The 19,316-nt window shown below is 52.1% G+C and overlaps 11 protein-coding genes across 11 annotated transcripts; 4 read left to right on the top strand and 7 right to left on the bottom strand.

Annotated features, from left to right (window-relative positions):
* Positions 1–637: 637 nt before the first annotated feature.
* BO85DRAFT_376420 (putative MFS multidrug transporter) lies at positions 638–2,576 on the bottom strand (the record flags this gene model as incomplete). The annotated part of the gene is made up of 6 exons (XM_025656224.1): positions 638–981; positions 1,049–1,722; positions 1,774–1,807; positions 1,857–2,001; positions 2,054–2,311; positions 2,373–2,576. 6 exons carry the CDS (start codon positions 2,574–2,576, stop codon positions 638–640), a joined length of 1,659 nt encoding a protein of 552 aa, XP_025513373.1.
* Positions 2,577–3,057: 481 nt separating this feature from the next.
* Positions 3,058–4,858, bottom strand: BO85DRAFT_451234 (methionine aminopeptidase MAP1). Its single transcript, XM_025660544.1, has 4 exons — positions 4,624–4,858; positions 4,510–4,537; positions 4,139–4,455; positions 3,058–4,062 (listed from the first exon to the last, which is right to left on the bottom strand). The coding sequence occupies exons 1-4, from the start codon at positions 4,756–4,758 to the stop codon at positions 3,412–3,414; spliced, it is 1,131 nt and encodes a 376-aa protein (XP_025513372.1). The 5' UTR covers positions 4,759–4,858; the 3' UTR covers positions 3,058–3,411.
* Positions 4,859–5,334: 476 nt separating this feature from the next.
* bna4 (kynurenine 3-monooxygenase) lies at positions 5,335–7,169 on the top strand (the record flags this gene model as incomplete). Its single annotated transcript, XM_025658066.1, has 3 exons — positions 5,335–5,458; positions 5,615–5,829; positions 5,889–7,169. 3 exons carry the CDS (start codon positions 5,335–5,337, stop codon positions 7,047–7,049), a joined length of 1,500 nt encoding a protein of 499 aa, XP_025513371.1. The 3' UTR covers positions 7,050–7,169.
* Positions 7,170–7,305: 136 nt separating this feature from the next.
* BO85DRAFT_498540 (uncharacterized protein) lies at positions 7,306–8,706 on the top strand (the record flags this gene model as incomplete). Its single annotated transcript, XM_025664035.1, has 1 exon — positions 7,306–8,706. One exon carries the CDS (start codon positions 7,306–7,308, stop codon positions 8,704–8,706), a length of 1,401 nt encoding a protein of 466 aa, XP_025513370.1.
* Positions 8,707–10,292: 1,586 nt separating this feature from the next.
* BO85DRAFT_71420 (uncharacterized protein) lies at positions 10,293–11,790 on the bottom strand. Its single transcript, XM_025665609.1, has 2 exons — positions 11,509–11,790; positions 10,293–11,425 (listed from the first exon to the last, which is right to left on the bottom strand). The coding sequence occupies exons 1-2, from the start codon at positions 11,568–11,570 to the stop codon at positions 10,516–10,518; spliced, it is 972 nt and encodes a 323-aa protein (XP_025513369.1). The 5' UTR covers positions 11,571–11,790; the 3' UTR covers positions 10,293–10,515.
* On the bottom strand, positions 11,713–12,745 carry BO85DRAFT_71488 (uncharacterized protein). Its single transcript, XM_025665610.1, has 3 exons — positions 12,717–12,745; positions 12,114–12,559; positions 11,713–12,005 (listed from the first exon to the last, which is right to left on the bottom strand). The coding sequence occupies exons 2-3, from the start codon at positions 12,356–12,358 to the stop codon at positions 11,855–11,857; spliced, it is 396 nt and encodes a 131-aa protein (XP_025513368.1). The 5' UTR covers positions 12,359–12,559; positions 12,717–12,745; the 3' UTR covers positions 11,713–11,854.
* Positions 12,434–12,942, bottom strand: BO85DRAFT_461092 (uncharacterized protein; the record flags this gene model as incomplete). The annotated part of the gene is made up of 3 exons (XM_025661762.1): positions 12,434–12,534; positions 12,564–12,630; positions 12,772–12,942. The coding sequence occupies 3 exons, from the start codon at positions 12,940–12,942 to the stop codon at positions 12,434–12,436; spliced, it is 339 nt and encodes a 112-aa protein (XP_025513367.1).
* Positions 12,763–13,819, top strand: BO85DRAFT_451232 (uncharacterized protein). Its single transcript, XM_025660543.1, has one exon. The coding sequence runs from the start codon at positions 12,998–13,000 to the stop codon at positions 13,454–13,456; it is 459 nt and encodes a 152-aa protein (XP_025513366.1). The 5' UTR covers positions 12,763–12,997; the 3' UTR covers positions 13,457–13,819.
* Positions 13,820–14,839: 1,020 nt separating this feature from the next.
* On the bottom strand, positions 14,840–15,744 carry BO85DRAFT_451227 (mitochondrial 37S ribosomal protein uS8m). Its single transcript, XM_025660542.1, has 2 exons — positions 15,655–15,744; positions 14,840–15,596 (listed from the first exon to the last, which is right to left on the bottom strand). Exon 2 carries the CDS (start codon positions 15,537–15,539, stop codon positions 15,027–15,029), a length of 513 nt encoding a protein of 170 aa, XP_025513365.1. The 5' UTR covers positions 15,540–15,596; positions 15,655–15,744; the 3' UTR covers positions 14,840–15,026.
* A 72-nt stretch (positions 15,745–15,816) lies between these two features.
* BO85DRAFT_71522 (uncharacterized protein) lies at positions 15,817–17,958 on the top strand. Its single transcript, XM_025665612.1, has 3 exons — positions 15,817–16,130; positions 16,212–16,378; positions 16,431–17,958. Exons 1-3 carry the CDS (start codon positions 16,093–16,095, stop codon positions 17,825–17,827), a joined length of 1,602 nt encoding a protein of 533 aa, XP_025513364.1. The 5' UTR covers positions 15,817–16,092; the 3' UTR covers positions 17,828–17,958.
* BO85DRAFT_521814 (DJ-1/PfpI family protein) lies at positions 17,731–19,121 on the bottom strand. Its single transcript, XM_025665221.1, has 2 exons — positions 18,911–19,121; positions 17,731–18,839 (listed from the first exon to the last, which is right to left on the bottom strand). Exons 1-2 carry the CDS (start codon positions 18,915–18,917, stop codon positions 18,121–18,123), a joined length of 726 nt encoding a protein of 241 aa, XP_025513363.1. The 5' UTR covers positions 18,918–19,121; the 3' UTR covers positions 17,731–18,120.
* Positions 19,122–19,316: the final 195 nt, after the last annotated feature.

Genomic DNA, 19,316 nt, shown 5'->3' with positions numbered 1-19,316 from the left:
AAAGTCCCATCACCGCCTTCTTCTGTACCTGACACCAACACCACTTCTTCTCTTTTTCTTTTCCCAACGTTGACTACTCTTCTGTATGAAAATGCAGCTCGTGATCATGGTGCTAATTACTTCACTTAATTTCATCGAGGGAACTTGGGTATCTCATAATTGCTGACACATATGCTACGCCTGGCACTTGTATCCTGGGTTGCCTGCTGCCTCGGTCAATATTGGTTGTAGCAAGGGCTGCACTAACATGCATCTGATGAATTAATTTTGGTCCAAAATAAAGCAATAGATACACCCGGGAATGCATGCATATGTACAACAAAAAAAATATCCATCATCAGTCTAGTATTAGACGATCTAATGCTTCCTTTTCCCGAATCCATTTTTGTATCCGCTGGATAACAAGTTGACCCAACCCTTTCATCACCGGACCAGATAATGCCATCTGAGTCATCATATATATAGTACCACCTCTAGCATCTTTTCAAACCATCCGACAGTGGCATATACAGCCACTATGCAAGTGTATAGGCCCCCCCTCATCTATGCAAGTAAGCATCCCCGCAAACCCATCATCATCTACCCAAGTCCCCTTACCACCAACAGCCAGAGTCCAACCCCAAAATATATGTATATCCTACCGCGACAACTTCTTCTCTCTGATAAAGAAACTGCTAATCAACGCACAAAACACAACCGCAACCAAAAATGCGAAGCCCTTATTCGTGGCCCAGCCATAACAGCTACGAACGATCCTCCCGGTAGTCGGATCCAGCGTCTTAATGAAGTCGAGACTTTGACGGACGCCGTCGACGATCTTATCAATGTCTTTGCTGTCGCGGAGGGCAAAGTGCAGGCGTTCGCGGAGGAGTTGCTGAACGACTGTGGAGGAGAGGGAGAGGCCGATGACGGAGCCGAGGGAGCGGAAGAGGTAGGAGCAGGCTGTCACGACGGCTTGATCTTCGGGTGTGGAGTTGGAGACTATTGGGGTGAGGTTAGTGAGTCGGGCTGTGGAACTTATGGAGAGTGAAGTGGGGAAGAGGCTTACTGAGACTGATTAAGGTAGAAGTTACACCGATACCGTTTCCAAAGGCGCAAGCGACCATGCCTAGTACTAGGACGGTGGTGTTCTCGGTGACCGCACCAGAGGCCATGAAGATGGTGGTAAGGCCTATAGTGAGGCCTGTGTAGGCGGCAATGGTGAGCCAGTAGAATTTGCCCGTCCATTTCATGATGTAGCCGGCGAAGAGGGAGCCACTGACGCCGGAGATGATGCTAGGGAGAAGTCGAAGTCCGGCAACGGTGGCGGAGACGCCGTCGACGGCTTGGAAGAAGAGAGGGATGTAGAATAGGGCGGCGAGCCAGCCGCCAAAACTGAAGAAGTTACAAGCGTATGCGGCGAAGAAGGTCCGGTTGAAAATGATGTGGCCGGGGGCGAATGGTTCGGCGGCGTAGAAGACCTCTATAACAATGAAGAGAGCGAAGAGAGCTGTGGAGACGCTAAGAGAAACGATGGTAATCGGCATTGTCCAGGAGACGTTGCTGCCACGGTCCAGACCGAGGAGGAAGCCGAAGACTGCGCCGACAAGGACGATGGCGCCGGGAAAGTCGATGCGGCGCAGTTTCGTCTTCCAGTGGCTGTCTTCCTGGGCGGGGAGGTCGAGCATGACAGTCACGGCGATGAAGGCGAGAATGCACAGGGGGACTTGAGCGATGAAGGCCCTGGGTTAGGTTAGAGGAGAATGCGCAATGAGAGTGGTTGAAGGAACATACCATCGCCAGCCGATAAAGTCGGATAAGATACCACCTGCATAATCGGTTAGAGAGTTCCAATCGTTGCCATTGATCGAGCGTACCTAGAGGGGCACCTATGCCGGAGCCCGTCGCATAGATGATATTGATCACGCCCTGCCAAACACCCCGGTCCCGGAGAGGAACAATGTCACTCATCAGGATACTCACGACGGTGGTCATACCGCCGCCACCAATACCTTGGAAAACCTGGCCATCGTCAATTACTGTCTCGAGGTGAAAATACAACAGATCAACCTACGCGTGCAGCGATGAGCTGATCGATGTTCTGCGCAAGACCGCAGAACAAGCAACCGATGCCGAAGATGGCATATGCGAATAAGAGACATGCTTTGCGACCAAAGATATCGCTTAATTTGCCGTAGAGCGGCTGGAACGAGGTCAAAGTCAGAAAGTAGGAGGTGGCGATCCAACTGGTCAGGTTGAGGGCCTCCAGGTCACTGCCAATCTGCCCATAACTGGCCATAATGATGGTCTGGTCGGCTGCGGAGAGGAATACCTGGGCGGCATTAGTATTACCGAGAAATCTCATATGCGCAAATAGATGGGGAATCACATACTCCCAAAGAGATAGCCGGAATGATATACCTTAGGCCCTTCCCCGCCTCGGAAGCATCCTTGGCCTGGTCCTCCTGGAGCGGAAGAGTCTGCTCGCCGGACTCAACATCCTGACGGCCAATGTTGGGAATAGCCCCCGTGGTAGAGACATTGCTTTGGGGACCCAGCAACGGGGAGGTCTCGGAAGGAATCCTTTCTGGAGACATGGTGGGGGAATGACTCTAGAGAAGGGCAATCTCCATTACCAAGGGGGCCAGGGAGTCGACACAAAAGTCGAGAAGGTGGAGAAGAAGGAGGGGAGGACGAAGCGAGGTAACAGTCACCGATTGTCAGAGGCAGAAGGGCGAATAAGTAATAACTGCTCACTAAAGGACTCACTAACTAGACTTCCACTAGTTGGGATAATGGGCCCCTGCGCTATTGTCACGTGGAGATAAGCATCTTTTCCCCACTTGCGGAAATACCGTCAGAGTCCGTCTTGATTGGTTTTATCGGCAACACGACTGCCATCTCTCGCTCGGCCGAGGCACGACATCCTCGATGGTTACACAGAATTGGAGCCGCATAGGCGAGTGTCATTTGTGGATGTCGATTTAGACATGGCCATACATACTCATCCGAGGAGAGTTGTCAGAAAATACAGATAATGGAGAGACTTCCTCGTCCGCCCGCCCCGATGGCGATGGTCTCTTCTCGGATATCGCAATCGCAACTCTATCGTTAAGGCTATCTTCTCCGATCCGGCCGCGTACGTAATGCTAACTACGCTCTCCTGTTATAATTTCGCTGGTAGTTTGCCTTATTCCACCTTCATCCTATACTGCGACAACGCAATGCCAGACACCAAAATACACGAACATGGATATGGTCATGGTCCACACCTATACACTAAGGATATCTTCAACGACGAACAAAGACAGCGGCATAATAATCACTTAGAACACCCCAAAAACAGTGCCAATACAGCACGCATCACACCCAACCCTCGTAATCATAAACGCTCTATCTCGTTACGCTACCTGCATGCAATGTACTTGAAACTCACGCTTCCGCAGCAGCCGGAATGGGCACAGGCCCACCGGGCGAGTCGGGGAAGCGCGCCGTCAGCACCTCAACACCATCCTCCGTAACCAAAAGTGTATGCTCGAACTGGGCGGAGAAGCCTCCGTCGGCCGTGGAGCTGGTCCAGTCATCGGGCCAGGTACGATCGCGGTGGGTACCCTGGTTGATCATGGGCTCGATGGTGAAGCACATACCGGGCTTGGCAACACCAACGGCCTTGTTCTTCGCGTAGTGAGGAACGTTAGGAGCGCAGTGGAACAGCTGGTTGATACCGTGACCGCAATAGCTCTTGACTACACTGCAGTCCCGGGACTTGGCGTGCTTCTCGATCACATTACCAGGGTCGCGGAACAGCATTCCCGGCTTCACCAGCTCAATAGACTTGTCCAAGCACTCACGCGCCGTCTCAACCACGCGCACAGCATCGGGGTTGGCCTTGGCCTTGTCACCGACATAGTAGGTCTCGTTGATGTCTCCGTGGAAACCGTTGTGGTACAGCGTAACGTCAATGTTGACAATGTCGCCGTCCTCGAGGGGTCGCTGGTCGGGGATACCGTGGCAGATAATCTCGTTGATGGACGTGCAGACCGACTTGGGGAAGTTGTAGTAATTGAGGGGGGAGGGGTACGACTGTAGCCAATCGCATCAGCACCAAACCAAACCACCACTAAACAGCATAACTCAATATTCCCGGAAGGGTACTCACTTCACGCTCGATACAAGCCTTGTGAACCACCTCATCAATGTAATCGGTCGTGACACCGGGCTTCAACTCCCGGGCAGCAATATCCAGTACCTCACGGGCCAGACGGCACACCTTGCGCATGCCCTCCTGTTCCTCCTTACTCAGGATCTTGATGTTGTTGCGGCCGACGAACTTCTGCTCGGAACGAGGAATGCCATCCTTGGCGTAGTCGGGGTGGGGGATGGTCTTGGGGACGGTTCGCGGAGCCGACAGCGGGTAGACAGGGCGCAGGTTGCCGGCAAACTGGAAGGCGGGGAAGGGGTTGTACAAGCCGGTTGCTGGATCTGGTTCAGAAACTACTTTAGGAGTGAAGAGGTTGGCCAGGAAATTACTCTTCTTGTGAATAGTCTTGTGTTCGCTCTGCATCGGACCAGTCAGCATTCGCAAATCATCTCGAAAAGCGTTCAAACCCACGTGAGCCGGATGGGTCACGTAAGGTAGCCTACCCAACTCCGTTTGAAACAGTCCTGCGAGCAGAAGAAGCTATCCGTGCCCGCCTTGAGGCATGTCGGACACTGCAACGTGCCTGCGTTCTTGTCACAGTCCAGCCCCATGCATTTCCGCGTTGCGACTTCCGCCATTTTGAGATCAAGCTATATCGCGAGTGTAAGGGAATCAGGTAAATGACCGCTAGGAAAGAACGAATCGAGAGAAATGGTCGCCGGAGGAATATAAGTTGGGCTAGAAGGGAAAAAATGGGACAATCCCCCGCGGATGGGCCTGGCGTGGCGTGGCGCTTATCCGCCCGGCCAATTCCAGGCACTCCATTCCTGCTTTGGGTTAGTGTGGTATATAGTCCTCTAGCCTGAACCGGACTAGTGTATCCGGTCTTACCCTAAGTAAGCGCCAACAAGCGCGCGTAACCGGCGTCAAGGGTCCTCAAAGGGACATGCTCGTTGGTCAATCAGGCCCGATGCTTATCGGCGGGGGGCGGCTAGCACAAACTCCTGTTGGCTGTAAAAATGTTCCACAGACCCACCGCCATATGGAAGAAAGAAGGAATGCGTGTGACGCAGCTGTCAGTTGCCATTTCAATATCAGTTTAAGCTCGGCCGATCTGCAGGTCTTTATACTACGCAGACTCGGGATCATCCTCAAGACTCCCAAATCACATCAAGTGTCCAGGTAGACTCTCTCGATCACGGACTCCGGTCAACATGGCGGAACCGTCTGCTGGACGACAGAAAGTGGTCATCGTGGGTGCTGGCCCGGTGGGGTCCCTGGCGGCTCTCTATGCTGCAGCTAGAGGCGACGATGTTGAGATGTACGAACTACGCGGAGGTTAGTCGCTATACGCTGCCAGGTCATCCTGGATATCCTGCTTCCCTTGCCATCCGACAGGCTGCGATGGCTCTATCATCATCGACCCCGCATCTTCCTGATGACTCGATCTCTATCAAGTATGGGGCCATTCTCACACTACATGTTGATTTACAGATCTACGTGATCCAAGCACGATTCCCTTGAACTTCACCAAGTCCATCAATCTCGCCCTCTCCGAACGGGGCATCACCGCCATGCGGCAGGCCAATCGAGAGGAACTCATAGAGCGCATCCTCGCCGACGCCATCCCCATGCACGGACGTATGATCCACGGCCGAAGCGACGGCAAGCTCTGGGAAGCTGCGCAAGCTTATGATGTCCACGGCCGAGTATGCCTTCACTTTTCTCAGCCTCAAACGGAAATTACTCATCTAATCTTAACCTTTAGGCCATCAATGCCGTTGACCGCGGCACTCTCAACAATGCCCTCTTGGATGAACTGTCGCGCACGCCAAACGTCAAGATGTTCTTCAACCACAAGCTCACCGGCGCCGACTTCCGCACCAACCGTGCCTGGCTCGAACGCCGCACTCCGAGCACCGCTTACACTCCGGAATCAGTGACCGAGATTGAAATTACTTTCGACTACCTCGTCGGTGCCGACGGCGCCCACTCCGCCTCCCGCTATCACATGATGAAGTTCGCCCGAGTAGACTATCAGCAAGAATACATCGACACGCTTTGGTGTGAATTTCGCATACCCCCACACCCGGAAACAGGAGACTTCCAGATCTCTCCCAACCATCTACACATCTGGCCGGGCAAAGAATTCATGTTCATTGCGCTTCCATCGGCTGATAAATCCTTCACCTGCACGTTATTCGCACCAGCCTGGCACTATGAGAAACTGGAAAAGAGCTCACCGCAAGACCTTATGACCTCCTTCGATTACAATTTTCCCGGCGTCTGTCCCAATTTGATTACGCCTGAAGCCCTATCCCAGCAATTCACCGAGAACCCACACCTTCCTCTCATCAGTCTGAAATGTAAACCGCACCACTTCGGCTCCAGCGTAGTAATAGTCGGCGATGCTGCGCACGCCGTCCTGCCTTTCTATGGACAGGGACTGAACGCCGGACTTGAAGATATTCGCGTTCTCTTCTCTTTCATGGACCAATACGGCGTCTATGACGAGTCTATCAGTCCTACACCTGAAGCTCGAGCCTCTGCCCGTGCCGCAGCATTGCAAGCATACACCAACCAACGTACGGCCGATACCTGGGCGATCAACGACCTGTCTAAGCAGAATTATCTTGAAATGCGCTGGGGAGTCAAAAGTCCCGTCTACAAGTTGCGCAAGACGGTTGAGGAGACACTGGATCGCTATGTACCGAGCCTGGGATGGCAGACACAGTATTCTCGGGTAAGCTTTAGTAACCAACGGTACTCGGAGGTGATTGCGTCTGTGAAGAGGCAGGGGAAGCTGTTAGGTGTTGCTGGGCTAGGGTCCGTCCTGGTGTCGGTGATGATCGGGGCTGGGGTATTGATGAGGTGGCCGGAGAGGTTGTCGTTGGGAGCTGTGTGGAGGACGTTGTTCGGAAGAAATTGAGGAAATCCTCAGTACTTTTCTTTTGTTTGAGCTTTTTTTGCGTTCTAACAACGTGTTATGTAAGTATAGCTGATGTTTTTTGCTGCAAGACCCGACTGCATGCAACCATAGAATGACGCCAAAAGCACGTAAATCTGCATGACAAGTTTGTCTGACGATAGAATATGTCATCTTAACCTTCCTCCTCACATATATCAAGATCGTGTTCACCCCAAAGAACAGAACCACCAACTCCACTCACAACATCAGCACCAAAATGGACCCCCTAAGCAAGCTTCCATACGAGCTCCTCTCCCTAATCATCGACTACACAGCAGACTGGATCACGCTCGAAAGCCTCATTCAAATTTCCCCACCACTACACGACCTCTTCACCACCCCAGCAGCCCCCAGCACCTCACCAAAGAAACAAACACGAAGATCAGCACGAACATCATCCAAAGCCCACCGCGAAGCCATACGTATTGTCAAATCCACCCTCAAAAACAACCCCATCATGTCCGTTGCTACCCGTCGGCACTTCCACATAATCATCAAACTACGTCAATTTTCCTCACAACCAGCTGTCAGACGCACCATCTGTTATACTACACTCTTATTAGGAGAAGATGATTCCTCCCTCTCCTTCGATTCCCCACCAGCCCACACAACCCTCCTCGAAATGATCACCCTCGCAGCCAACATCCAGCGTCTAGCATGCGCATGTCTATCCACCCTCCTAACCCGGCTTCGGAGCGTTCATCCGCACCGCTGGACCAAAGAAGACCTAGATCCAAAGACAAGTGCATCCACAGAGACGTACATGGAAACGTACAAGCTACACGACGTGGGACCTCCCTCATGGCTCGAAGAGCATCGCATCTACCGTCCGTTGTGGCTTCTACAGCTGAGATATGAATTGTTATCTGTTGGCAAGAAGCTGAGGTTGTTCACTGATGCTCGACTTCAGAGAATGAAGGATGACTATATGGACATAGATACTGACGATGAGGAGGGGTTCAAGTGGTTAGGCATTAATCATCGCGAGATAAGAACTGTTGTTGGGTGGTTGGAGGGCTTAGATGAGGATTTGGATCTGTTCAAAACGGATGCAGGTACAGACACAGACTTTGACCTACAGCCGCGAGCTCAACGTCGACCATCTACAAGAGCCCTCGGCAAAATTCGCAAGTTACATCAGAAAGCCACGCAAACTCCACTACCACTACCTCCTAATTTATGCTTCAAGCCTTGGTCCCCTTCAAGAAGCACCGAGTGGCTTGATCCAAGCCGCTATAGCATGATCGGATTTGTCGAAGAACAGCTAACCCGCGAGAATAACAACAACAGCAGCAGCAGCAGCAGCAGCAGCAAGTCAATGTCCACGTCCCCACGCGGTTCCCAGCAGGACCTGTTACAGTCCTGGTACGCACTCGGCATGGCGATATGGGATTGCTGGCGGATGTATGGGCTGGGACTGACCTTGGTGAGGCGGGAGTGCTTGTCGAAGCAGGCGGAGTCTGAATGGGGTGATGAGCTGCCGATAGGGCCGAGGCCCGTGAGTAGGCAGAAGGAGCTTGAATGCAGGCTTTTGGACTTTTTGGAGGGGTGGAATGAGAATAATAGTACTAGTAGTAGGGAGGGGGAGAGAAAGAGGAAAGGGGGTGATTACGAGTAGTGCTAGTAGTGAAACTGGAACAGTAGTAGAAGATATATATCATGATGGGTTGGGTGAACCCGCTGCTGATGAAATTGGTTTGATAGCAACCACTACAGCTTGAGAGTCTCAGTAAGTACGTTTATTTATGTTCGGTTGGGAGTTAAAATCAGCAAACCATGTTAGAGATAGTACTTGACTTAGGATTTCATTTCCTGATACGAGTTAATGCGATCAAATTCCAAGTACCATATGAAAATACTTTGGTAGTATGAACATGTTAGGTCTATTGAAAGAAGATAACACTAGAACAAGATGTTCTAGTGTAACAGGTAGTACAATTATCTCTGTCACATACCAAATGACAGACACTACTAGATACTTACTCCCTAGGCTAGTACAATTACTCCAGAGAGAATGCTAGTGATCATCATGCACTTCCTTCTGGGTCATGCCTCAGGCTGCCCGCTGACCTCCAAAGCAATGATTTGTTGGGCCTGTAAGTCGCCCAGTTCTCGTGGTTCTGTTTGGTCCCGTTGTGTTACGTATGTTTTTGAAGAAAGGTAACAAGTGGCACGCCAAGTATGATGGCTCTTTGAGGAGGTCGGGGGTAAGGTTGTACCTAGTTCGTTAGTAAGGGATGTAAGAATGATAGCCGTCTGTTAATTGCCAGACTATCTTGATCGAGGCACGGGTTGGTTGAGAAGCACTAGGGGTTTAAAAAAAGGCCCCTTCTGTCTCTGTGCCTGAGGCCAATCTTGGCCGATTTTTCATGTCCGGACAGAGAATGGCGCATGACAGACTTTTAATTCTGCGTGAATTTTTCACCAAGTGTGGCCCCATGTATTTCCACCTCATCTTCCTCCAGCAAACGCTCGTATGGCTCTATAGTGTGAAAATAACACTGTATTCCCGCTTCGTAGAGTCCAAAAAGTATTTGTATATGTCCCTGAGAAAGACACAAAGTCTGGCTGCTGACAACGCTTTATCAGTGCTAGTGGACAATTCAAAAATGGACCAAGCACAGAGCCAGCGCAGAGTTTCATATAAGTGTTCAGCCTGAAATGCCAACAGAACGCAATAAACATGGCAATTCAACAGCCATGTAACCTCTAGATCAACGGAAGTTGACCGCAATGCAAAAAAAAAAAAAAAAAAAAAAAAAAAAAGCCACCCGGATCAGCCAAAATGGGCTGTACAACATGATATTTAAGGAGAAACATAAAGAATAGACAAATCCTCAACCCAAACCAAGGCATAAGGTTCAAAAGCATATAACGGCACCAAAAGTATAATCTAAAGCCGAAAGGTAATCTGATCATGGAAATCCAGACAACATATAAAAAGAGACAAATAAACCCGAGGAACACACGAGAAACCTCCATAACGGCATAAAAGAAGCCCTAATATCACCATGGCATACTTCATCATCGTCCAATCAAAGGGGATCTATTGAACCAAACTTGTTTAAGATCTCGGCCGGTCATGGCCTGAGATCATCGAATCGGCCAATCCGGCAGTACTGGGGAATCCATATCCAGGGGCCATATGTGGGACGCTTGGACAAAGTCAATCCATCCGTAAGGGTAAGTTAAAGGTCCGCAGTTCCGCTTAAACAATGGACGGGTAATCCGGATATTCCACGGGCACTGTGTTTGTTCTCCTTGGGAAGTCTCCTTCCTGGGAACAACCGTCCAGAGGTGCGGAGGGGTAAACCACAAAAACAGGAGCATGGCGGTCTGCACTTGGTCCATGGGAAGGCAGGATCGTGTGGCCATAACTCAAATCATCATCATCATAATTTAGGCAAAGGCTGGCAATTACCCTAGTTCATGGGCTGGCAAATTTGACGCGACGGCTGCGTCGATCATGGATGCGTTTTTCTGTATCAAGATAGAGGCGGTCAAGGAATTCCATGGCATTGGCATCCTTGAGGATCTTGGCCACCTGAGTGCCAGCTGAGATGAGCTGAAGAACATTCCGATCATCCTTGATGGGCCGGGATTGATGCTTGGCGGCATGTCTCATCTCCAGGGAATTCTCCAGCACGGTCACTAATTGCTTGATCTGGCCATTATACAACACCCGGGCTGGGATACGACGCTTGGTCGCCAGTCTCTTTAGGAGATATACCCACTCGGTCCACTCGCGGTCAGAAGGAACTCTCACCGGTCTCTTGTCCGGTTCCAGTGGAATCGGGAATTGATACTTTGCAACAAAGTCAAAGGCACACTGTGACAGTCGGTCGTTTACTGACGACAGGATTTGATCTTGCTCTGAGACATCTAGATTAGTAGGTAGATGAGGCAAATCCCTCCCTTGGGCTGCTATGACCCGCGGTGATGGTGGGTCTAGCAACTGATGGGGTCCGTCGAACTCGTCACGATTAGATGGCCGTCTCTGCGAGTGATACCGAGTAGCGCCTTTAGGCTTCTCCGTTGCGCGTCGACTATTTCTTTCAATCAGGTACTCTGACGTTTCGTAGGGTCTGACTAGGTCGTAATCACGCCTAAGTGACTCCGCTGGGAGGCGAGCAGGGTGGTCCCACTCTGGGTACAGAGCTGTGGGGCGTGGCAAGGCACCTCCTGCAGACACGGGAATGGTTCCCAGTGCATGTGAGGTCACTGGAAGTCCGCTATATGGCATAGCGAATTCCGACGAAACTGGTTTGTTGGGCTTGACAGGAGCCTGAGTATCTATGGGTCCACGCTCAATATGCGGAGGGGAGAACCTTCTAGCGCTAAGGATGAGTGACATGAGTCTCAGTATGACAGATTCTGCAAAGAAAGGAAGCAAAGCCGATACAAGATAGTGACAAGGTACCTTGGATGATAGATCACGGGCGCCTCGCCCGAAGTCCCGTATACGGACGGTTGTTGGGGCATGATGCCACTGTACGAGGTGAGCTTCCCCCAACGACATCACCAGGAACAAAATAAGGAGAATATTGCATTGGGGCTAACCTGTGGCGAGACCACGAATCATCACTGCTGATGGAATGTGTGCAGGAGCCGCTGCTCCCGGATGCTCGTGAGAAATAACTGAGACCTGAAGACATTGCGATCAATGAGGGTGAAAGGACCGTGGACATGAGGCTGATGTTTTATATAGAAGAATGAACGGGTATACACAATGGCGAGGCAACCTCAGCCTGTTCAGTCCAGACCTTTCAGAATGGTGCCTGACAGCGAGTAGAATGGGGCGTTTTATTATAGCAAAGTAGCAGATAATGTGGGAAAAAATAAAATAAAATAAGAGGGTGGACGGCCCACGGCACCAGATAAGCTTTTAATTTCAAAGGCCGCGTGAGATATGGCAAGCTGGAAGAAATATGAAGAACTCCACTGTCAGTGGCAATAGGACTGGATTGCTCAAGGCCGGGCTCCGCTCTGTCAGGGAGCAAGCGCGTGCCGGAAGATACCTCGTACTATACGGAAAACAACGAATCCATCTTGCTTCCAGGGCCAATCGAGCCAGGTCTCCACCGTGCCTCGCCGACAGGGTTGAGGGGGATCGATTGAGCCAGAGACGTCCGGGAGAACAAGGGACGATGAAGAGCAATAAGGAAGTCCGCCGGCGCAGCAGCCAGACAATAACTCCCGGAGCTAGACGCCCTGCCAGTTTTCCGTGCAATCAGTGGAGCTGCACCAGGCATACTGGGGTACATAGCCATGGATGGACCCGGCAGTAAATCACAGCGAGACTCCACCAGCGGGACATAGCCAACTCCTGTATGTTGATCTTGCCCTCAACCGCGCATGTCAGGACAGGAAATGAGGAGTCGAAGGATCCGGTGCTGCATAGGGTTTTGGGCAGCAACCGCAGGACTCGGCAGGGAACATGCGTCCGCTGGGCATAAGGACGAGAACATTACCTACTATTATTCACGGCCTTGGCCCAATTGCCAGTCAGTCCATTTGCTGATGGAACATTGCGGGTAAGGGGCTTTTGTTTTTTTCTTTGGGAGGGGGGAAGTTAAAGGGAATAAAGTTACTGGGCACCGTGTCAATGGTCCCATGCTCTCCACCCACATCGACTGGGCCTTGATTTGGGATCCAATTGTGGACAGGGACGAAGAAGGAGAACAAGACCAAGGCCGATGATGAAGCGGAGGTTGCAGTGGGAAAGAGAAGCAAACTGCGAATCACGGGGCGGACGGCGGGGACTGGCCTGGGTGCCTGAGTCCACCGGTCGAAGGCCAAAATAGACCCGATCTTCCTTTCCCCATCGGGACTTTGCTACCGCATCTACCGTCATTATTCTTACTCCACTCCAGATCGTTCTTTTGGCTATGCGCATATCGTTGTACTCCATGGTGCTGCTGAACCGAACCATAGTCTGGCGCTTGTCCAGTCCATCTCAAACTCCAACTGGTAGATATCTAGCCCGTGTCTATCTACGGATCCACCCCCACTGTCGAGGATGCGCTTCTCGCATTTGCTCTACAGCTGCCTATGCTGGAGGGAAGGACCCAGTTCAATTCAACAACCACAGAGATTTGGTGTATAAATTGTGGAGTGGATCGGGAGCACACACACACACCAAGGTCAAGGACGGATGGCGGCCTAAAGTCGAGAATCCACAGGGCGGGGAGCTTCAGGTTCCCGGCCTGAAATGTCACTGCTCCTCGATGAGTTGGGCACACACAGCTGCATGTTTTGTCGCCCAAACTCAGGGCGTCCGTGTCAGCCAATACTCCTTTCCCGACGCTGACTTGATGAAACTACTTCTTCGTACGAGGTCACTGACGTGCAAACGGCAATCGAACTAATGATAGATCATGAATAGGGAAACTTACCACCCCGATCTATTGAGGGGACCCTTGGCTATTTGCCTATATTCTGGATACCCTAAATGACCCCATCTGAGCAAACAATGTGCCGAGGCAAATAAGGGGAAACCTTGGACAAGAAGAATCCAGAAGACGAAGCAACCACGGTCTTCTCTCGTGGATCAAACCGATTACTCGATTAGATTGAACCAGCACAAGCTGTGAGACATTGCCGGGTTGCGTATGGCGTACATCATTGCGACCCAACGGAAAGTCGCTGAGGTAACCTCCCGAGTAAAGAGTGTGGATGATTCGTGGCGTCTGATATTGCTTTGAAGCTCACCCGATATTATCTCGGCAGACACAAACGCCTGGGGTGTCCTGCCCTACCCACCGTGGTTTCACAATCCCACCAGACCATGCCCCCTTCGTCCTGACTAGCATTCCTGCTACCTATCTCGTTGGTACATCGACGATAGATTAATGGGTCATGGTGATCTCAACTCAGTATCCGGACAGCCCGGAGATAACATCGCTGGCTCAATCCAGACGCACTGCGCATCAGACTTGGTCCAAATTCTATGACTAACATTAGAAGGGTCTGACATCCTCCCATTGCACGGTGAGGTGTTGGCAATGGCAGCAGAGTCCATGCACCAACGGGAAAGTATAAACTGAGAACTACTATGGTATCGGCTACTCAACGGGGACTCTAGGAGTTCTAACAGGAAGAAAATATTCCGTACTCGCCAATATTGCATGGCGAACCTGTTGCTTATATCAGCGCCGCCACGACAGCTGAGCCATGCGTAAGGCAGCTTCATAAACCGGTGCACTAATTCGATGAACGGTCAAAGCGAGACAACCGCCACAAAAGGGAACCATGGGAAAGAGCTCACATGCACATGGATAACAGGATATTGTCAGCAGACACTGCTAGATGCAAGCAGCAGAATCTACTGGATCAGGCAGGTCGGTGTAGAGCTGCAGCAGCATGCCATGATCATTGAAGCACTCTGATTTCGAGGTGCTCACAGGCGGAGCAGTAAGCCATCGGACACTACCGGGTAGTTCTGTATGTGGATAGATGACCTGGCCAGCTGCAACTTGTTGAGAGCATCGTAGTAGTAGAGGGGTTGATCCTTGTGGATGTGCACGAAACCCTGCCTGGATACGAGAATGTCTTCCCGCGTCATTCACCGAGCTCTAAACCCGTTCCTTGGCTGTCCCTGAGGTTCGTTGAACCATAGCTAGGCGGTCTCCAGTAAACAAAGACCAGAGCAAGATGATCACGAGCAGCTAGAACCAACACCTAGAATGACCATCGGCCCTAACCAAGCCATCATCACTAGCAGCCAGCACAAAAGATAAGAAAAACAGGCCTTCAAAATGGTAAATCGTACATGAAGTCACCTAGTTACTATACAAGGTATCCATCCCAAAGTCGCGACATAAAACATACAAAGCATGGGATGAGACACAGCGCGACTGACCAAACTCCGCTATAAATGCAAAACCACAAGAATCAAAAGTAATCCATCTATCATCCTTCCCTCTCGATGTAAAGTCCTTAGCGAATACGGCACAAGACCAAACCACCCAGCTTCTTCTCCACACATTCCCTAGCTTCCAAGATACCCCGGTCCGTAGAGATATACAAGCTCTCACCAGGCGAGCGGATTCCCTCAACGGTGTTATCCCGCTCACCGCGAATCACCCGACGCAGACCAGCCACATCGATCGTCACTCGTCGTGTCGGCTTGCTAACCATGCTCAACTTGCCCAGCACGGGCTCGCTCTGCCAGTACTTCAGACCAAGCCAGAGTCGTCGGGTAGCGACGTTACTCTGAGTCACGGGCTCGATGCCTTCGACCTCATCGATTGGGTTCGGGTTGCCGAGGATAGGGTGTACAGGGGGAGGAGTCGGGCCTCCGCGGACGACGGAGGAGAGGTAGCCATCGTTTTGCAGCGCGAGGGCGAGTTTCAGGTGGAGCTTGGAGTTGGGGATAGAGGTGAGGCCGAGACGGGCCTTGCAGGCATTGTTCAGGTGCGAGCAGACGTGGGCGAGGTTGACGAGAGACATCTTGAAAAGAGGTTTGGCCCGGGGGCCTGTGGTGTGCGGAGGACGGGGATAAAGTGACTGGGTCGGAGTGAGCAAACTTGCGCGGCGACTGGAGCTGGTGGAGGGTTGGATGTACCTGTTGCGGTGGGGGGAGAGGATTGATTAAAGGTCACTCGAATCTCTATCGATTCAATCTAAAACAGCAGCAGCAATGGTCGGATTTGAGGTCCCGCTGGCAGACAATCTCCGATGATGCGGAAGCTCAGATGAAATTTTCGGAGGAACATAAACGCGGCGCCGAAAGGGTTTTCTGCCTCAGGCACAAATGTTTCTTGTGACATATCCGGCGGCAGCGAATCAGCGGCCAGAAGCTCTCTCAGCCGCTCTGTAGCCGCCGGGCTTCTGCATCACGCTGCATCGCTGCATCTTACAGGCCGGTGTGAATTCCCCTCTTGTCCAGGTATAAATCATGGCGCTGTCGTCTCCCCCCAATTCCCGCTTCGTGCGGAATTCATCTTCTTTTCTTCTCTTCTTCAACACGCCCTGGTGGCCTTATCGACGTTGATCGCCCATTATGCCGCCGTTATCGGGTGAAGAGCGTATACTAACTGTGTGAGTAGCGCTACCCCGCAGATCTCAGCTGCAGTAGCTGTATCACATCTTGTTGCCAGGAGCTTGCTAACCGCCGTGTAGCTTTGCGGATATTCACTATTACTTTGCAGCGCCATGTCCGAAGCCCGTCCATCACCGGTTTGATAAGGGCTGCTATCTATATCTATATCTCAACAGCGCTCTGCAAAAGATCAGGATTGAGGTCGCAAACAACCCGGGGACTCCGGAGCAGGATGCTTTCAATGGCGGTTAGTAGTAGTACCTCAGTCATTATGCTGGCTCATTGCTAAACGCCCGTAGCTCTGGACAACATCCACCTCCGACATTCGACTAAATTCCCGACTCTCTGCACTGTGACCGTGGACGGACAGGTGCCGAGTCCACCCCAAGGCCAACCGGCATTTCCGCCGCCACCGGGCGCCATTTCAAGCGAATGGCAACTGCCTGGTAACGATTCACCGGCCCTATTCCGCCTGCACACTCTAGACATATACTTCTGGACGACGGAGGACGTCAATCAGTTCCTAGATCTGGTGGAGCGTCATCTCTCGCAGTCACAAATCGAGACAGACCGACATCCCTTCCCCCCTCCACCACAAAGCACCGTCAGTTCTGTTGTGCAGCAGCTGGAAAACGTAGCCATCACCGATCCTGGCTACCAGAATGGACAGACTCGCAATTCTCAAGCCGAGGTTGTGTCTAACCCCGTGCCTAGCTACCAAGCCATCACACCACCGAGCAACCTCCCTCCTCCCCCTCCACTAGGCGGCTTAGCGACAACTGCCCAGCCAGTCATGCCTGGAATTCATTCTGTAGCCAGCGAACAGCAGGATGCTACTCCGCCGGAACCAACTCCCGCCCCTCTACCCTACAATCCCGCTGCACCCCCGGCGCCAGAGCCTATCAGACACCGAGAGAAAACCCCTCCCCCAGAGGACGCAGAGACAGGAACCGGCCTTGCGGCAGCTGCAGCTGTCGACAACGGTCTTGCTTATCCTCAGTCCTCCCAAATGCCTCCGGGGGTAGCCGCCACAGCAACAGCACCATCAGCAACAAGAGGTCTATCCGCCCCTCCACCTCCACCAGGGCCCGCCCCGCCCTACAGCATGCCTGGGAACTACGTGCCCCCTGGACCTCCGAGTGCTGGCCTCTCCTCGTTCCCACCTTCCATGCCTAGCCCAGGTCTGCCCTCCTACTCTGCCTCGTTCCTATCAGGCGAGAGCCTCAGCCATCCAATCGGCACAAATCAGTCACTCCCAGGGCCACCACCACAGCAGCAGCAGCAGCAGCAACGCATGTCCTTCGCCCCGCCTCCCACCGACCCCAATGCGCACCTCTACGGCGGAGGCGGAGGCGGAGCAGGAGCGGGACCGACTCCCGGCATATACAGAACGTCAACCGACTCATCGTCGACATCTACCCCGCCAATGCAGTTGTCGCTAGGCGGATATTCGACCTTCTCGTATGAACAGCAGGGGCCCAAACGCAGCGCCACGGTGTCAGGGAACGAGTACAATGTTCACAATCAATTGTATCAGCCGACGGCGCAGGAGTCGATCTCCCCGCATCAGAAGTATGCCAAGGAGGCGATGGTCAAGCCGGGGGATCCGCATCGGCCGCAGTATTTTGTGAAGAGTGCGTATAAGGTGGAGCACGGGGTGAATCGGTTTTTGAAGAAGTTGGAGAAGAAGTTGTAATCACCTCATTTCTTTACGTCTTGTTATGGCATGATAGTTTATGGGAATCATTTATACTGGCGTTGAAATGCTTCTACATAGTATCCTTTGGTTCACACGTCCGATTCAACAGCGATCAATTCCATTCCATACATGTTCACGTTCACGTTCACGTTCACGTTCACAATTCTCATCAACACAACAATCCATAACATATAACACCCCAGGAGAATATCCCTATCCACCACCATCACCACCACCACCACCGCCCCCCCCCAAACATTCAATAAACAATATCAATCACTCCTAAACCTCTAACAAACAAAAGGATCCCTCTCCCCCTCCCTCCACCTCCTAAACTCCAACACCCTCTCAACCCTCCCCGCAACCTCCTCCCCCCAAATACTCTCCACCCACGCAAACATCAAATCCACACCGGCACTCACACCAGCCGAACTCCACACCTCTACACCATCATCTCCCTCCGCACCCCCAGCAGACTTATCAACCACCCACCTCGCCTCCCTCACCCACTCCACGCGGGGAGCATCCCTAACCACACTCTCCCAATCATTCTTATTCGTCGTGGCCCTCTTCCCATCCAGCACGCCCGCCCTCGCAGCTAACTTCCCCCCCGTACACACAGTCAACAGGTACTTGAGGGACGGGTAGACGGAGCGGATGTACTCGATGTGTTCGGGGAGCGGGGCGCGAGTGCCCCAGCCTCCGGGGATGAGGAGGACGTCGAGCGGCGGAGAGGAGGTGAGGGTTGCTGTTGGGAGGATGGATTGGGAGAGGGCGTTGGGGAGGGAGGGGGGTAGGGTGGATATGGGGGTGAGGGTGGTGGAGAGGAGGGTTAGGGATATGGGTGGAGTTGGGGAGGGTATTGTATTTGGGGTGTTGGTGTTGGTGGACCAGGAGAGGACGTTGAGGACGTCGAGGGGACCGAAGACGTCGAGGGCTTGGAAGCCCGGGAAGAGGAGGACGCCGATGCGGAGGGGTGGTGATGTAGTTGTTGTGGTGGTGGTAGAGTCTGGGGTGGTGGTGTTAACGTCAATGGTAGTTGGGATGTGGAGGGGGAGCGGGGGAGGGGGGATGATATACCTGTCATAGTGGGGTGATATTTGACGAGATTGGGGAGGAGGTATGATAGTGTTGGTGTGAATAGGAGGATTCAGCGAGTGAGTTATGAAGAGGGCAGATGACACCTTTAATACTCCAGTGCTCACTATTTCTATTGCTGTTATAATTACCTACTATAGAAGGAACGAAGTACTGCCAGGAACTAATCCAATCTAGAATAAACAGGTACAGGCACGTGCTATTCTGTTCCGTGAATCACATCAACGAATCTGACCTCAGCAGCTAGTAGAGCAGTATTGAGCATATTTATTCACCGGATACCCAGTTAGTAACTATTTACTGTGTGCATGTACGGCTTGAAAATCCGCTTCATGAGCTGACTATCTCCCTGTGGTCTGGTGATGATGCTATCCATCACATGGTAAGT

The sequence above is a fragment of the Aspergillus piperis genome (genome assembly GCF_003184755.1).
Source record: "Aspergillus piperis CBS 112811 unplaced genomic scaffold BO85scaffold_15, whole genome shotgun sequence".
NCBI classification, from domain to species: domain Eukaryota; kingdom Fungi; phylum Ascomycota; class Eurotiomycetes; order Eurotiales; family Aspergillaceae; genus Aspergillus; species Aspergillus piperis.
This window is presented reverse-complemented; position numbering and strand designations above follow the sequence as displayed.

What these genes read in the sequence shown, in the direction of transcription:
- BO85DRAFT_451234 (XM_025660544.1), bottom strand. Translation starts at nt 4,758, where the DNA reads ATGGCGGAAGTCGCAACGCGGAAATGCATGGGGCTGGACTGTGACAAG. An exon ending in ACTGTTTCAAACGGAGTTGG is followed by an intron (nt 4,538 to 4,623) that starts GTAGGCTACCTT and finishes GGTCCGATGCAG; the next exon opens with AGCGAACACAAGACTATTCA. An exon ending in AGGCTTGTATCGAGCGTGAA is followed by an intron (nt 4,063 to 4,138) that starts GTGAGTACCCTT and finishes GATTGGCTACAG; the next exon opens with TCGTACCCCTCCCCCCTCAA.
- BO85DRAFT_451232 (XM_025660543.1), top strand. Translation starts at nt 12,998, where the DNA reads ATGGTGCTGCTGAACCGAACCATAGTCTGGCGCTTGTCCAGTCCATCT.
- BO85DRAFT_71420 (XM_025665609.1), bottom strand. Translation starts at nt 11,570, where the DNA reads ATGCCCCAACAACCGTCCGTATACGGGACTTCGGGCGAGGCGCCCGTG. An exon ending in CCCGTGATCTATCATCCAAG is followed by an intron (nt 11,426 to 11,508) that starts GTACCTTGTCAC and finishes ACTCATCCTTAG; the next exon opens with CGCTAGAAGGTTCTCCCCTC.
- BO85DRAFT_451227 (XM_025660542.1), bottom strand. Translation starts at nt 15,539, where the DNA reads ATGTCTCTCGTCAACCTCGCCCACGTCTGCTCGCACCTGAACAATGCC.
- BO85DRAFT_71522 (XM_025665612.1), top strand. Translation starts at nt 16,093, where the DNA reads ATGCCGCCGTTATCGGGTGAAGAGCGTATACTAACTGT. An exon ending in GAAGAGCGTATACTAACTGT is followed by an intron (nt 16,131 to 16,211) that starts GTGAGTAGCGCT and finishes ACCGCCGTGTAG; the next exon opens with CTTTGCGGATATTCACTATT. An exon ending in GCAGGATGCTTTCAATGGCG is followed by an intron (nt 16,379 to 16,430) that starts GTTAGTAGTAGT and finishes AAACGCCCGTAG; the next exon opens with CTCTGGACAACATCCACCTC.
- BO85DRAFT_71488 (XM_025665610.1), bottom strand. Translation starts at nt 12,358, where the DNA reads ATGGCTATGTACCCCAGTATGCCTGGTGCAGCTCCACTGATTGCACGG. An exon ending in GATTCGTTGTTTTCCGTATA is followed by an intron (nt 12,006 to 12,113) that starts GTACGAGGTATC and finishes TATTTCTTCCAG; the next exon opens with CTTGCCATATCTCACGCGGC.